Source organism: Lepidochelys kempii, chromosome 1 (assembly GCF_965140265.1).
Source record: "Lepidochelys kempii isolate rLepKem1 chromosome 1, rLepKem1.hap2, whole genome shotgun sequence".
Taxonomy (NCBI): Eukaryota; Metazoa; Chordata; order Testudines; family Cheloniidae; genus Lepidochelys; species Lepidochelys kempii.
Window position 1 is genome coordinate 289,714,724 of NC_133256.1, and position 17,207 is coordinate 289,731,930.

Below are 17,207 nucleotides of genomic sequence, written 5' to 3' on the forward strand. Positions count from 1 at the left end.
CCTGCTCTAGATTCTATATTAGCCTTTTTCTCAAGTTCTTTTGTCCAAATTTTCAGAAAAAAGTGTTAAATTGCCTCTAGTTTTATTAAATCCTTTTAAAATTTATAATAAAGGTTTTTAAACCTTCCATGAGAACAATCGTACAAACTAATTAAGAGCAGAATTAATTTGTTTGGTTTAATCATGATGAGAGTCTACCCACTTAATAGTCAGAAAGACAATCCTGCTACAGTATTGAGATGGTCCACAATACCAAAAGCTTGCATTTACATTTTTTCCCTCATCTAGACTATGCAGGGAGCCACATTTCCCAAGTCAAAACACATTATAAAGATGTTTTGGTGCTCTTGGGCCAGCGACCTCATACAGAGCCAAACCAGATTTAGTTCTACTCTGAATCCTTGTAATTTATATTCTATCAGTCCTTGTAATTTACCACCCAATCTTTATAATCTTATTCTATTGGTCTTGCCTCAGGGTTGTTTCTTTTCTTGGCAGTCTGCCTCAGAGTCCTCTTCTCAAGTCCCCTTCTATTTCTATGTTTATTTTCCAGTCTCCTCTTTGGTATAGTCATCTTCTTTTCAGCAGATTTCTCTGCCCGTGCCTTTATTGGTTCTGCCTTCATTGCATTCTCAGCTAAAGATAGTTATACACTGCAACTAGGGCTGTCAAGCGATTAAAAAAAATCAATCGTGATTAATCGCGCAACTAATCACACAGTTAAACAATAATAAAATACCACTTATTTAAATATTTTTGGATGTTTTCTACATTTTCAATATATATTGATTTCAATTACAACACAGAATACAAAGTTTACAGTGCTCACTTTGTATTTATTTTTGATTACAAGTATTTGCACTGTAAAAAAAGCAAATAGTATTTTACAATTCACCTAATACAAGTACTCTAGTGCAATCTCTTTATCATAAAAGTTGAACTTACAAATGTAAAATTATGTACAAAAAACTGCATTCAAAAATAAAATAATGTAAAATTGTAGAGCCTGAAAGTCCACTCAGTCCTACTTCTTGTTCAACCAATCACTCAGACAAACAAGTTTGTTTACATTTGCAGGAGACAAGGCTGCCTGCTTCTTGTTTAGGGCGTTTGCATGGCACTGTTGTAGCCAGCATCACAAGATATTTACGTGCCAGACGCTCTAAAGATTCATATGTCCCTTCATGCTTGAAGCACCATTCCAGGGTACATGCGTCCATGCGGACCGACACATGTTCATTTTAATTATCTGAGTCAGATGCCACCAGCAGAAGGTTGATTTTCTTTTTTGGTGGTTCGGGTTCTGTATTTTCTGCATTGGAGTGTTGCTCTTTTAAGACTTCTGAAAGCATGCTCCACAGCTTGTTCCTCTCAGATTTTGGAAGGCACTTCAGATTCTTAAACCTTGGGATAGCCGTAGCTATCTTTAGAAATCTCACATTGGTACCTTCTTTGCATTTTGTGAAATCTTCAGTGAAAGCGTTCCTAAAATGAACAACGTGTGCTGGGTAATCATCCGAGACAGCTATAACATGAAATACATGGCGGAATGTGAGTAAAACAGCAGGGGACATACAATTCTCCCCCTAGGACTTCAGTAACAAATTTAATTAACGCATTATTTTTTTTAACAAACATCATCAGCATGGAAGCATGTCCTCTGGAATGGTGGCCCAAGCATGAAGGCACATACGAATGTTTAGCATTTCTCTCATGTAAATACTTTGCAATGCCAGCTACAAAAGTGCCATGCAAATGCCTGTTCTCACTTTCTGGTGACATCTGTAAATAAGAAGAGAGCAGCATTATCTCTTGTAAATGTAAACAAACTTGTTTGTCTTTGCAGCTGGCTGAACAAGAAGTAGGACTGAGTGGACTTGTAAGCTCTGAAGTTTTACACTGTTTTGTTTTTGAGTGGTTATGTAACAAAAAAAAAAATCTACATTTGTAAGAGATTGCACTTCAATACTTGAATGAGGTAACTGAAAAATACTATTTCTTTTATCATTTTTACAGTGCAAATATTTGCAATAAAAATAATATACACTTTGATTTCAATTACAACACAGACTACAATATATATGAAAATGTAGGAAAACATCCAAAATATTTAAATACATTTAAATTGGTATTCTATTAACAGTGCGATTAAAACTGTGATTAATCTTGATTTTTTTAATTGCGATTAATTTTTTTTTAAATCTCATGAGTTAACTGCCATGAATTGACAGCCCTATTGCAACTTTGAAGACTTCTTCCTAGTTTTAAATTCTTCCACATATTTTAATAAATTAACCCATCTTAAAAATAGATTATTATTCATACACTGAATATGGAAAACTGAAAACAAATCAAAATATAAATTTTTCACATAAAAATCCTCTTAGTATTATTTATATTTTAAATGGAGTAAGTATTTCATTAAGGGTGACAGAACTGGCACCTTAAGCTACAGTCCTATTTGAACGCTGAAAATCTTTGTGTATCCTTTTTGTAAATGTATATGGCTTACATATGTTAATTCTAAAATGGCCTGTGTGTTTAATTCTAAAATCTGAAATTCTAAAAAGAAAATAATTCTTTTTGAGATGGTATCAAGTGATCACATGTAATCCCTCAATTGTTTACAAAACTAGAAACACCTCAACAGCCATATCACTCCTTCCTGCAGTCCACCCTTTCTCCGCTTAGAAACTGTACAAAACTTTATTATAAGTTTAAATAATCAAAGAAAGACTATTCAGATTTTTTAAAAGCATCTCCTCCTTTTTAAAGGGAATACCTATCTAATCCTGCCAAGGTTTCAGGTAGAAGTTGCTTCAGGTAGAAGCAAATTAAAAGTACCATTAGAACCTCTTTCAGTTAGTCAGAAGATCCGTTCTATGTCCCGAAGACAGAGAATGAACTATATTGTTTAGCTGAAGCCAGCATCTTTATACGTGGTTGGTGACGTAAAGTTCTGGTTTCATGTCCCCCTCTTCTGGTAGGTGGATAATAGCCACAGGATGTATGACACAGATTTTGAATACCCACTGCCCCTTCAACCAAAACCAGGTATGTGCGAGAGAAAACAGGACTGGCTGTATTATGTTAGATATTTCTTTTAAAGTATTTCAAATCATAACCACAATGTAAAAGTACTGCAGCAGACAAGGGGTTAAGGCATCCAAGATCTGTATGAAAATCTCAGCTCAGCAAGGTTAATTGTTTTATGTTTGACCATTGTCATTATTTATATTATTTTATTCATAACATATTTTGAAAGATGACAGCAATGATCTAGGCAAGGGGCTTTGAATAATTCAGCTTGCAAACTATACATTTACAATCATAAATAAATCGTAAATCATAGCTCTTACTGTTCTCTGGCTGCAATCCAACAGAGTTTATCAAGCCCGTCTTGTTTCAAAACTTCCATTAGGTTCTCCCTAGATGAATTCTTATACACAGTTCCTAAAAAATTACATAGATATGATCTTGGAGAACGTAGCATTGACCAGTTGGGCTCTACCATGGGGAAATTCCTATATCTGTAACAACAATGCATACATTAGATGTAAATATTTTTATGTCAAAGGAAAAAGATGGATCTTTGCACCAGTTCATGTTTATGTAGCAGATTTTAAGAACTGAAATAGCTTTGTAATCAGTTCCAATATTTAATTACTGACTGAATTAAAAAAAACAAAGATAGCCAAACACTGATGTATAATATTTATCATTATCCCTTTGTTTTTTTCCCAATTCACACCCTAGAAGATCCCTAACTTATTTTTGGACAGCACCAAGTGGAATTATGTTCACATGCTACAGAATGCTCGTCTAAAAGCATTCTGTTTCTATAGCAGCTGTTCTCAATACTGCCACTTATTTTGGCTGAAGTTGCTGGGTTAGTGGTTCCTTTGGAGTTGACATCTCAGTTATTTGAATCAGCTGAAAGCGTATGCTGTAAAAACAATGCCATTGGTATACTCCAAAATGAAAACTCAACCCTGTCCCTAAAACCTGTGCATCTTCATCAATTTAATCTTTGAATTCAACTTAAAGTCACTAATTTTAGTTATAACAGCACCAATGGTTCAGCTAAAGAGCTGGCACAGTTGTCTTCATTATGTAGAGCTAATTTACCGTACTTTTGTTTGTTTGTTTTAAATTGCATGTCCCTCTTACAGCTGTCACATTCTCAAAATTAGCTATGATTTTCTTTCTAACTTTGTTATTTTTAGAGAGTGGGTCAATAATACTGCTAGTTTCTCTTCTATTTCTATATTCTTTCTACATTAGTACATTAAGGAAACAATTTTGAAAAAACCATACATTGATCACAAAATTTTCCTAGTTTTAAAACAAGCCTTTAGTCTTACTCCTGGGAGAATTCTGTGCCACTGTGCATGTACAGAATTCATGTCCCCGCAGATTTCTTTGCTCCCCCAGAGAAAATTGACTTTCTGATGGGGGAAGCAAAGGGAAGCCATAAGAACAGTCACGTAGCCTCCCCAGCAGTATGTTTTGGGTGCCCAGGTCAGCCAGCAGAGAGGTAGATCACCGTGGGGCAGAGGGTGGGACTGGGGAAGACCTGGCTGGTGGATCCTATCCTGCACCGGGCTCAACTGCAAGTCCCGGCTGGGCTGGGGAGGACGGGACTTCCTCTTCCCCTGCACAGCATGAAGGGCCGGGTCAGACCCACCCCCAGATTTCTCCACTGGCTGCAGGAAGCTCTGCTCCCCCGCCTCCCCACTTCCTGCACCCATCACTTCTCAACTGCAGGGGAAGGGATCACTGTACAGGGAACTGCTCCCGCATCTGCCCAACCCCCAGACCTCCTCATACTCAGACCCTCCTGCCAAGTCTCACCCCCCAACACACACCCAGAATCCCCCCTGCCAAACCCCACTCTCCTTGCATCTGGACCATCCTGACGAGCCATCCCACTCGGATTTCCACCCCACTGAGTCCCAACCAGCTGCACCTGGTCCCCATCCCACTGAGCCCCACTCCCCCAGCATCTAGACTCCCTCTCTGGGCCCCCCACACCAAGACCCCTCTGCCGAGCTCTATCCCTCCTGATCCAGCTCCCCTCTCCCCCGCTGAGCCCCAACCCCCTTTACTTGCCCCCCCCCAGAGTCCCATTACTGTTGCACCCATAACCCCCCAACAAGACACTGTGCATTCAGATCCCCCCCACACCTGGATCCCCAACTGACCCGCCTGCACCCAGACTGACCCAAACAGAACCCTCTCAACCCACACCTTAATCCCCCCCACACTGAGCCCCTCCACACTTGGATCCTGCCAGGCTGAGCTCATACCTGGTGTGCCTGACATGGAGGGGCAGGGCTATGGGGGTGTTTCTGGGGCAGGCCCAGTCCTTGTTCTGTGTCAGGGTTGGGTGCAGCCTCACCGCTGAGTCCATGTCCCAGGGGAGAGCTGCAGAGTGATCTCCCAGCTCTGTTCAGCCAGTGGCCTCCGCTCCCCAATGTCATGCTGGAGCCTCCACATTTATTTGACAAATAAAATTTGCAGAATTTTAAAATATTGTGTGCAGAATTTTTAATTTTTTGGTGCACAATGCCCTCAGGAGTACTTTAGTCCATCCTCACTTTCCTTGGCTCCTCCACTGCCTTTGGTACTGTTGATCATACGCACCCCTTCTGAACATCTTATTCCCCACTCCCACCCAGGACTTTCATGATTCTGTCCTTTCCTGGTTCCCCTGCTATTTTTTTGGACAGTAATCCAGCATTTCTTTCAGAGGTTCTCTCTCTAGGTTTCCTACCAGACTTTGTCTTTGTCACTCTCACCCACTCTTCATTTGAATAATTGCATCCGTTTACATGGCTTTAACTTCCACTTTTACATCAATGACTGTAAATCTACCTTTCCACTTCTGACCTCTCCCTCTTTTTCTCACCCCTTAGTCCTGCATCCCAACCTACCTCTAGGGCATTTCCTTCTAGTTGTTTCATTGTCATCTTAACATGTTCAAAATTGAATTATATATCTTTCCTTACAAACACTGGTTCTTTGCCACTGTGGAGGCTCCATGTTTACTTTCTGTCAATGGCATCCTGAGCAAATTTCCTTTGGTTACAATAAAACATGTTTTCTAATGGCCAGCATTGCAAATTCAACATGGATCTAAAAATTAAGCTTTCTGGCTTGCATTATCACTATTGATAATAGAGATTCTGCAGTTTGAATAGCTCTGTTAAGACAGGAGTAAGACCGGAAAGAATGAAGATAACTCTTCCATAGCTGTATCTACTCTACAACACTAACAGGATTAAAATGTAGTCTTGCAATAAATTTTTACATCTTACTATGATCCCAGAGTTTACCAATTACAAAAATGCAAGGGGTATCAAATCCCAGTTTACTAGCCACAAGAGAAAGAACCACCACCCCCAACATACCCCCAGGAAAAAAAAAAAAAAAAGCACAATCAATACATCCAAACTGGATTCCCTTTTTAAGCCCCAGGCCTCTTACTGAAGTGTCTCCAACTCTTTCCTGCAGCAGAGCTTTCCACAGACTTATCTCTGTAAAATCTCTTTTTATCCTGGAAAAGGGTCCCAGCCTGCCCTCATCTTAAAAGAGAGAGCAATCCATCACACTTACTTTTTGCCACTAAAATTGTAGTCTAGGCTAGTCTGGTTCTTATTATGTGTTCAGAGTGCCTTTCAGCACGAAAAAACATATAAGATGACTTGTATCGGCATATTAACATTTCTTCGCTAGTCATCCCCCAACCCAACTGTGGAAAGCTATATCATTTGTAATGTTGTTTAATCCTTATGTAAATGTTAATAGTTGGTAATGTCAGCAGATATGGCAAATTTGACTGTGAACAGTTGCAAGAAGCAAATTGAACACACTCGCTTTTAAAAACATAGCTGCACTTTAACTTCCGAATTATCTTTTGCCTTTAAAATTTCTGAAGCTTAATTTAGATAGTCAAAACCAGCAGCATGAACCAAAGTCACATTAACAGTTTTAGACAGAAATTATATAAAATGTTTTATATATAAAATGTTTCAGACATAAGGTTACAGATATAACTGCCAAAAACAATAGGCATGTACAGTTCATGCATAACTGATTCCTTAAGTGTAATTTGTTTATGTTTAACACTTACGTAGCTACTCCTAAAGGCCACTGGAAAATATCTTCTTCGTTTACCCAGGTACAGTCGTATACTACAAAAAGTAGTTCCACAAATCCTCCATGTCTTCTCAGGTATGGATGAATCCATTCATTGTTACACTGTTCACTTCCAAGCAGCACAATGGCAACATGCCTCAGCTTGCGAGTTTGTATTAAAGTTTGTGCATAATTCAACCACTGAGTGGCGTAAGTGATCTTTGCTTCCTCTCTTCCATTCAGAACTAGAACCACATTTTCAGCTTCTACTGAAAAGTATCCCGGTACTACGGCTGGACCAGTGATGAAACTGTGAATAATAAAACACAAGCACTTAACATCTTCTGAGATATGTTACCAACTTTCATAAATATTCTGTTTACTGCATTGTAAACCATCTGCCTGCAGTGTTTAGAGGTTTTGTTTCTTCATTAAAACAGACATTATGTACTGTGAAGTATCTTTGCTATTTTGATAAATTTCAGATGTACAGAGTCTAAAACTACAATTTAAACTTTATTAAAGCTCGCATTGGCCATTTACCTGAACAATAAAGAGATTCAAAATTAATTGCAAACACAGTATATTGCAGGAACGTCAGAACCTTTACTATAGTCAAATACTGAAAAGTCTTGAAAATCTGGATGAATCCATTGAAACCAGGCAGAACTCCCAGAATAATTAGTTAGGGTATGCTTCGTCATCTGTGAAATAGATCATAAACTTTTATTCTTTTCAAAAAGAACAGAATATAAAATACCACCATAGGGACTGAAAACCTTCAGTTTCATGTAAGAAATGAGAAATCTGTAGTACTGTATTATGACAGACACTACTATGAAAGGAAGGATGGTCCAGTGATTAGGTCACTAGCTTGGGACTCAGGAGAATAATGTTCAATGCTCTGCTCTATCACAGACCTCCTATGTGACCTTCATCTCTGTGCTTCAATTCACTACCTGTAAAATGGGCATAATAGCACTTTTCTAATGGGAAGGGGGATTGTGAAGACATATACATTAATACATTTTGAGGTACTCAGTTACTACAGTAATGGGGATCATTACAGTGCCTAAACAGATACTGCACTTCACCTTTGTTTAACCATCCAAAGGCCTGACCTTGCAAACACCTATGCATGTATGTAGTCTTATTGAAGTAAATGGGACAACACACATATGTGAAGTTAAACATGTCCATAAATACTTGGGTTCTGATCTTGCAAAGAATCTGGGAAGCAAGTTGGAGTTAATGTTCTAAAAATTACCAGAGTGTAACTTAGAACTGGGAAGGTGGGTTATTCTTAAAGTCAAATCTGACTATGTTCTCCAAAGTGTTTTTTTTTTAAATTTACATTTAATTTACATTTGCCTGCGTTGTGCAGGAGGTCAGACTAGATGATCATAATGGTCCCTTCTGACCTAAATATCTACGAATTTGAAAAGTTCTAGGGAGGTTAAATTATTCCTCTGAAAATTTTTGGGGTAGATATATCATGTCCTGTTATGCCACCATATTCTGCATCAGTGAGAACAAAGAAATACCCTGGAGTTTATTTACGTACCCATTTTAACTGGTACTTTGACAATTATGTCTTTAGAGTTAGTATTTTTAAAAAATACCCATATAAAAAGGTCTCAGTGCCCCACCAATAATTTACAATAGCGCACACACTCCCAGCAGCCTATAGACTATAATAATAATAATAATAATACATAAACAAACTCCATGAGCCAGCAACATTAAATAGTCAAATACAGATAAAAATTTATTTCAGCCAGCCAGTATATAAAAAGGAAAAAACCTCGGTATTCCCACATCACACCTAAGAACATACCCTCATTCTTCCCCACAAAATCCTATCAAACATACAGATTTTGTATTGTGACTGGAAGTCATCAAGTTTGGGCTATTTCAGATTAAGGAAAAACAGACTAATCATAGATAGAAGGAGAGAATTCACATTTTTATACTTGATGCAATAGGTTATAATTAACCTATCCCAATTTTTGATTTTTGCTGTATTGGTACTTTCACTTTTTAACTCTGTATTTTGGAAGTATCTGAATAGGTTTTGCTTAAAACTGAGATTTTGCAAACTCTTCTCCTCTAAAGAAGTTAGGATAATCTGGTTGCACCCAGAAGACAGCTTATTTAAATGCCAGTAAAGAAGTCCTTTCTCCCAATGAGACAGTTTCTTAATATCTATGTAAATTTGTTAAGTATTATTCACCTGAAACTGACAGATAATTTAAAGAAGAAAATGTTTTTAATCAGTCAAGATTCTAAAAACCCATCCATAAGCGTAGCAAAATATTTCTTATCACTAGTTAAAGCCAAGGCTTGACAAATATTCTCTTGTCCACACCAAATAGGAAACTTTTCTGGGAGACTGACATCAGTTTATACAGATTCTAAGTTTTGGTTTTTAAAAAAGATTCTATTCATGAAAAGAACCTTCCAAACTTCCATTCCATTCAAAGATAAAAGGATGCACCGCTGTCTGCCTGAGTCTGCAAATGGACAGCTCCTGTACTGCTACTCAGAGCTTTCCCAAGGTGCACTAGCATCACTCAGAAGGCATTCAGCCACTTGCAGGATCAGGCTTTAAATGCATACTTTGTACTGAAGAGTTCTCTTTCTTTAAGAGTCATAGAAAAGCCATTCTGAGCATTAAAAGGCTTAAACTAACCACTATTATTACACTACTGCAAAGCACTAAGGGTCAACCTTTGTAAACTGACTATTCTAAACAAAGTGCTATAATAGGTTAGACAAGTCAAACTTAAATAAGGTGTAATTTAAAAAAACCCAACCTTATATGATACTACTTGGAAGGATGGCATTTTATGATTCACAATGAATCCATCTACCCTGAACTTGCTATTTCTGGCAATTCTATAGATTGGGTTAAAGCAAAGTACAACGACAGCAGGAACACACAAATTCTAAAGAGAACCTTACTTTAAAAAATATTTGTGAAAAACAGCAAGAGTATCTCAAACCAAGTTCACTAATTTTATCATAAAAAGATGCTGTAAAAGAGCAAAAATACTCACTTCCATGAAAACACCATTCGCTTGATGTTCTATTTTATGTATATGTTAGGGATAGTTTAACAAATTTTAAACACTGATGTGCCAGATGAAGAGCGCTGTTACATTTTACTATACAAAACTCAACACACTGCCTTTATTATTCTACCTTGCCTTTATTACATTCAGCAGTAATGCAAGGGGCAGCTTGTATCCTGCAAGACATTGGCTTCAGCAGTTAGCGTGATGCCTGAAGCCTATGAACTTTGGCACAGATAAATGGCCCAACAGTAACCACTATGTTTTGGGGAACCGGAAGTAGAGCGTAAGGGAGAATTTTGTCCAGAATGACATCAGCCAACCACAGAAACGTGCTAACACCAGCTTTTGGAAAGTTTTGGAAAGACCATCCAGTCATAAGAGTGCCATACCAATTAACTGATGTATAGGATAATGAGTTCAAATCATTAATATACTAACCTATAGAAGAAGGGCAACTCAACATCAGTAGACTGAGGAAATACAAATAAGAAAGAGGGGAAATACCCCTACTGAATATGCATTACACATAGGGGTGTCAGCGTAATGTATTATAAAAGTTACGTCCCAGCCTGTGGGCAGTAGGAGAGAGAGATGTATCCTTGGGAGGTGCCAGAATGATGCCCACTGGTGAAGATGAGGAAGGTGATGGTGATGAGGAACATAATGGCTAACATTTCAGCAAGAGATGGTGTGAATATGGATGTGCCGATGTACTTTCTGTATTATTCTATCTACCTTATTGAGCTGAAGTGTTTGTGACTGTGCATTTTTAAAATAGCCAACTGCAAAGTCAAACATTTAGGAACAAAGAATGTACATCACACTTAAAAGATAAGGGAGCTGTATTTTGGAAAGCAGTGACTCTGAAAGTGACCTAAAAAGGTCATGATGGTCAACTGAACATGAACTCTGGGGGCGAAGAGGGCAAAAATGATCCTTGGGTGGATAAGCCAGGGAATATCAAGTAGAGGCAGGGAGGTGATATTATCACCACATCTAGCATTAGTGAGGCCATTTTTGGAACATTGTATCCAGTTCTGGTGTCCGCCTTTAAAGGGTTCAGAAAAGAGCAACAACAGTTAGTCAGGATCTGGAAAAACTGCCTTACAGTTTGAGACCAAAGAATTTCAATCTATTTAGTTTAACCAAGAGAAGATTAAGAAGTTACTTAATCAAAGTCTTTGAGTACCTAGGTGGGAAGAGATTTTTGATAGCAAGAGCCAAGAGCTGGAAGCTGATGCTAGACAAATTCAGACTAGAAATAAGGCATAATTTTTTAAAAGTGAGGATGATTAAATACTGGAACAACTTACTTAGGGACATGGTGTATTTGTCTTCACTTAGACTGGATATCTCTGTGAAATATATGCTTTTGCTCAGTTATGGACTTGATGTAGAAATTACAGGGTGAGGTTATATGACCTGTGTTATAGGGGAGATCAAACTTTATCATCATAATGGTTCTTTCTGGCCTTAACACCTATGAAATTATTAATATCACTTCTACAAAGATAACTAGTGTAATATTAGGCCTGGTGAATTTCTCTTGTGGATCATCAGGTGTTTATTTCAACCTACATATATGATTTTATTTTAAAAAGTGACATGGCCATATTCTGTCATGAAAAAACCCCCAAAACTTTTCTAAACTGATGAATTTCACCCTGTGAGACTATACCTCAGATCAAAGGGTCCATGCAAGGCCCTGAACATCACTTAAGCTCTTATGTGGGGGCTTAAGTGGTGCATAGGTCCTTGGGCAGATGAATAAAGTTGTAGAGACTACAACTGTAATCTGTAGGTGGGAAGAGTGGCCACAGAAGAGGGTGAATTCCAACCTTGCCAGCTTGCACTAAGTTCTCTGCACAAAGCCTACTCCTTCTGACTTTAAGCAGTGATGGACAATAGGATTGTTCTTGTAATTTCTAGAAATTACATTTTAAATTAAACATCAAACTGTCATACAGAACATATTTAACACAAGGTCTGAAATTAAGTATGGCAATAAATATGTTCATGGTTGGTCAGAATGAATTACCAAAACAAGCATTATTGTTATACCATTTACCTTTATAATAAAGGTAATTTATTACCATTTATTAAAATATTTACAGTTGTTGGAGTGGAAGGGATAAAAATATACAACTGGACACCTTTTCCTACAGTGTTTCGGCTTTCAACACAGAGACTGCTAAAGTCAACATAAGAGAAGGTCAGTGTCATGCAACTGGTACCTGAAATGTGTTTTTCCTCCCTTTATGCTTCCTTCTCTCCACTGAGCAGTCACATCAGCAGGTTCAAGCAGACCTTCAAGAATATGTTGCCAGAGGTAAAGACCTACACAAATAATGAAGAGCTGCTGGAGTACTTGGTGCACACATGGCATCTCTTGTCTACTGTAAAAATCATACCAAAAGAAATTTTTCGGGAATTGTGTGGCAATGATGGTGAGATGTGGGTGTCAAATTTTCCTATTTAACATGGACTGGTTGCTCCACCCCCCAAAAATAAACAAACCCACCCCCAATCTTTGGAATTAGAAAGGGAGGATTTTCTACATCAGGCCAACATTTGGGCAGTTATTTTTTAAATCGTAGACAGTGTCCTGTTAACTGCTGGACAGGAAAACAAAAAATGACTGTGTAAATATCATATTTGTTAAAATGTTAAGCATTATCAGCCTTAAGACAAGTACATTTGTCACAAGATGACTGGCCCCTTTAAGAAGCAAGGGGGTCCAGTGCACCTGGATTGACTACCTGCAGCCCAGTTGGGCTTAAGGGAAAGCATCTGTACCCTATAAAGGCGGACACAGCTGGCTGGGGGGTGCCGGGGGAGGGAGACTAAGCCCACACGACACACTCCACAGCAGCTCCCCATTCCAGGTTTTGTGAGATGGCACATGGAGCCTCAGCTCTACTCAGGTCCTACCAGCCCATGCAGCCCTCACCCAGTCTTGTGGGACAGGAGCCTCCGCTGAAGGGTGAGCAGGGGCAGGCTCACTTTCCAACTCTCCCCACTACCCTGGCCTCCCCCCTGCACTGGGAGGGGATTAGGGTTGCAGTACTAGGGCAGAAGGTGGTGTATATATATATAATGATGGGTCACAAAAGAAAAGACAATGTAGTTGATGAGTAGTCTTAGTAAAAAGTTTGGGAAGGGAACCAATCTGCACAACCCACATAGTGTTTCCTTTTCTCAACTTCTGATCTAGAAGTCAGCATGAAAAAGTATTGATTAGGACTCTTCAGGTTTTTGTATCACACTATGTGCTCTGGAATGAACAATGCAACACTATGTAATTTGCTTGGGATAATCCAGCAAAGAGTTCCTGACAGCAGTATAGGATAAGAAAGTGATCAAAGTATGACAAAGAACTGAAGTTTGTTTTTATTGTGTTGTTTATACAGTTCTGAATAATAAATACTTATCACTTATACCAGGCTTTTCATCCATAGATAGCACAGTACTTTAAACAGGTAAGCAAACACTGTTATACTCACCTTTACAGAAAGGAAAAGAGAGACACAGAAAGGTTAAGGGACTTGCAAAGGTCACTTAGCAGTATTAAACATATTAATCACAAATGCTTACCAATGGCTGCTTTACCCCAGATCTGCACTTTAACGTCTGTTTGTTCTTGCTGGGATTTCATATTTTTTAACATTTGAAGGTTAGTTTCATATCTCTGCTGTGAAGCAATCTGCTCATTTTTTTCATCTCCTTCCCAAGGATTCCATTCTTCATTTCCCAAAGAAGAGCGTTCTGTGTTTAAAAGACACACATTTTGCATTAAGAACCTCAGGTCTACAAATCTACTCCTAATTGTTACAGAAATAACAGGTCTCTTTTTAGTAGATGTTTTCTAAACATGCTTATGCCCAACCATGGCTATAGCATAGCTTACATCTACGCTCATTGGGCTAGTCTACAGTGACAAAAATTAGACTTTTAATTCCCCACAGGTAGCAATAGTGGAAGCTTTAGTGTAGACAGGGCTCAGGTCTGCCTGCGCAGTATTGGGGCCTACGTAGTATTGGGGCCTACGTTTGGACAGCTCTGCTGGGTATCTATGGTGCTACCACAATAAATAGTGAATTTTTTAATCCAGGGCATGAGGAATTTTCTTTGTGGAAGTTCCTGTAAGCAACTCCTGCAATGAAAGATTGAAGTGGGGTGGGGGGAGAGGGAAGAGAGACAGAGAGCGCGAGAGAGAGCGGGAGACACAAAACAACCAAGACAGACCTGTATTTTCCATATTATAGAAACTATATTCAAGACTCAGGAAATATGCATTTTCCACCCAGGTGACTGATGTGCATAAAGTTTCGTCTCACTGATGACAAAATACAAAAAAACTGTCACCAAAGTTAGGAGAGTGACTAGCTTCAGAAGCCAGAACACTAAAAAGGCCTGTATTTAATCATCTGAATTGATGGCTAGATTAAGAACGACTGTTACGACAGTAAAGCCTCACATATTCAAAACAAAGTGGCCCTAAAAGGAGAAAATTTCAGAACAAACCGGCACCATGGATCATGTACATGCCATCAAAGACGTGGACCTTATCAACAAAAGCTTCATTGTGCTGCAGGCATTGTTGGATCATATTAAAGAAGTTCTGTATTAAAATCACAAAAGAGTTTGATTCCCCATATTTTAAATTCTAGGGTATTACTAATTAAGAGGTCTCTTGGTTTTTGGTACTGTTTCTCTCCCTCTATGTGTGAAACTTGCAAGCTGCTAATTGTGTTAGTACATTCTAAGACAGAGTCTGTTCTCAAAGCAATTCACAGAGAGAGAGTCTCAAAGCAATACTCTAACAACAGAAACAGCACTCAGAGACTCCCTGCCCTTTTGTTGTATTAACAATTGTGATTAAAATAGAGATAGAGGATGTATGTGGATGGATGCTTGGTGTGGATAATAACTGAATGATCAGGGAGGTGCCAGCCTAAGAATCCAGTGTCCATTGGCTGAAGAAGGCGTCAAGTGGAAATAATCAGAGGACCCCCAGAGGGCAGACTGGAATCCAACAGCCTCAAGAATGGGAGAACCAAAGAACAAGATAACATCTAGCAGCACCGAGCCACCAGGAATGTGCTATCTGCTGATTGATTCAGCAACAGCATGATGAAGCAATTCCCATAGACTGGCATAGGAAGAAATTCCTATAAAAACAGACTCTAAAAAGTGAGAACTTTGGGGTCTGATTCTGCAAACCAACTTCCAGGAGCATCAGATGAGCATCTGACAAGGCCCTGCTCCCTCCTCATGTCCAGGCCACCTGGCCAGTGGCTTGGCATGAGCAACTCTAAGGCTGGTAACTATGATAACCACCTTGCAGAACCTGTGTGTGTGTGTTTGTATGAATGAATGTGTGAATAAATATGAGATTGAATGTTATAGCTATAACTAACTGCTTACTATGATTCTTTCTGTATTCACAATAAATGTGGTATTCTGCCTTTTCCCCTTTAATAAGATCCTGCTGGTTTTTATTTTATTGGTATAACAGCATTACTGACCTTTACTGCTGAAGAGCGAATTCTTCCAAGCGTAGATATAAACATACACCGATTTTTAAGCAGGTGCCTCCACTCAGACCTTATGAGTGGCTACAAGCTAGGGTGACCAGACAACAAATGTGAAAAATCGGGACAGGGGGTGGGGGAGTAATAGGAGCCTATATAAGAAAAAGACCCCAAAATCAGGACTGTCCCTATAAAATCGGGACATCTAGTCACCCTACTACTAGCTAACCCTCATCAACCCAAAAGGCTTAGCTTAGCTGGCTGCCCACTTCTCCAGCTTGCTACATAAGCAGCACCTCTTGCCACGCCCGGGTGGGAGCAAAGCTTCTCCTCAACCCCTTTGTATTAAATTCATGTACATGCCATCAAGGATGTGGACCTTATCAACAAAAGCTTCATTGTGCTGCAGGCATTGTTGGATCATATTAAAGAAGTTCTGTATTAAAATCACAAATGAGTTTGATTCCCCATAATCCTGCCTAATCGCCAGGAGCCTCCCGGGGGCTTGCCCCGCAGTGGGCATTAGCAGCCCGGTTACCAGCATCTCCGGGCGCCAGGCCCGGCACTCGGGGCGGGTATGTCACAGGACAGGAGCCAAAGGGGCCGGAAGGGACCGCAGCGCCCCCTCACACCGCCCCTTGCTAGATAGCAGCAGCTGGCGCCCAGCGCTGCACCCGCTTCCCTCCCGGGCACGCGTGACAGCGCAGCCGCCGGCCGGGCCCCTGCGCCGCGTTACCTCTGCCGTGCGGCTGCCGCTGCCGCCGGGGGCCGCCCCGGGAGGCGGGCGGGCGCCGCGGCCGCAGGAAGACGCTGTAGGCGGCGTAGAGGGAGAAGAGCAAGTAGGCGGCCAGCAGCGCGGAGCAAAGGCGCTTCCGCGTGGCCCGCATCCTGCTGCAGCCTGCAGGCCGCTGGCCGGGCTGGCCAGGGCCCGCCTCCCGCCCCGTCACGCGCCAGCGCGGGGGCGGCGGCTGCTGCTGCGGCGGCCCCCGCCTGCCTTGGGTCGCGCCGGGCCGGAATTGGTCCAGCCAGCTGCGGGACTCTCCCCCCCCGGTGCGGCGGCCCTCCAAAACCCGGGCCCGGCCCTTGGGGCCCTCGCCCGCCCCCAACAGAGGGCAAGTTCCTGCTGCACAAAGCAACCGCAGGAGCATCCCGGCTCAAGAGCCAGATCCTGGGCTCTTGGCAGCTTTGGGCCGTTTGAATTGTACAACGCAGAAAGCAAGGGGAGCCACTCCTGCTTGCCTGGGAAGGTCTGACACCTCCTGGTACGAAATCCCTGGAAAAAGAAACCTGAATCATAGTTCCTGGATCTTGCTGGATCCTGATATATTCTGGCCCCAACCACCACCATCTACAGTGTAAGTAGAGAAAAAAAGAAAATGTAGCAGCTCCTAGAGCGCCAGAATATCCAGACCCTGTTGCAAATTGGTCTATTCTGCTGTATCCAGCCTAATTAAAA

At 40.5% G+C, this 17,207-nt stretch overlaps 1 protein-coding gene across 6 annotated transcripts in view; it reads right to left on the reverse strand.

Annotated features, from left to right (window-relative positions):
• Nucleotides 1-16,838, reverse strand: part of RXYLT1 (ribitol xylosyltransferase 1) — a 31,357-nt gene extending 14,519 nt beyond the window's left edge. For 2 of the 6 annotated variants that reach the window (XR_012156772.1, XM_073327907.1), the window contains exons 1-5: nt 16,488-16,837; nt 13,812-13,982; nt 12,452-12,554; nt 7,136-7,450; nt 3,360-3,530 (exon numbers count right to left, since the gene is read on the reverse strand). Coding sequence is in view for 5 of the 6 variants with exons in the window: in XM_073327907.1 (XP_073184008.1) it covers nt 3,360-3,530; nt 7,136-7,450; nt 12,452-12,554; nt 13,812-13,982; nt 16,488-16,638 (911 nt within the window). In the remaining variant the exon portion in view is untranslated. Of the gene's footprint in view, nt 1-3,359; nt 3,531-5,309; nt 5,490-7,135; nt 7,451-12,451; nt 12,555-13,811; nt 13,983-15,745; nt 15,955-16,487 lie in introns of those variants that run through there. The other 4 variants (XM_073327909.1, XM_073327908.1, XM_073327910.1 and 1 more) reach the window with 3 other exon arrangements.
• Between the last annotated feature and the right edge of the window lie 369 nt (nt 16,839-17,207).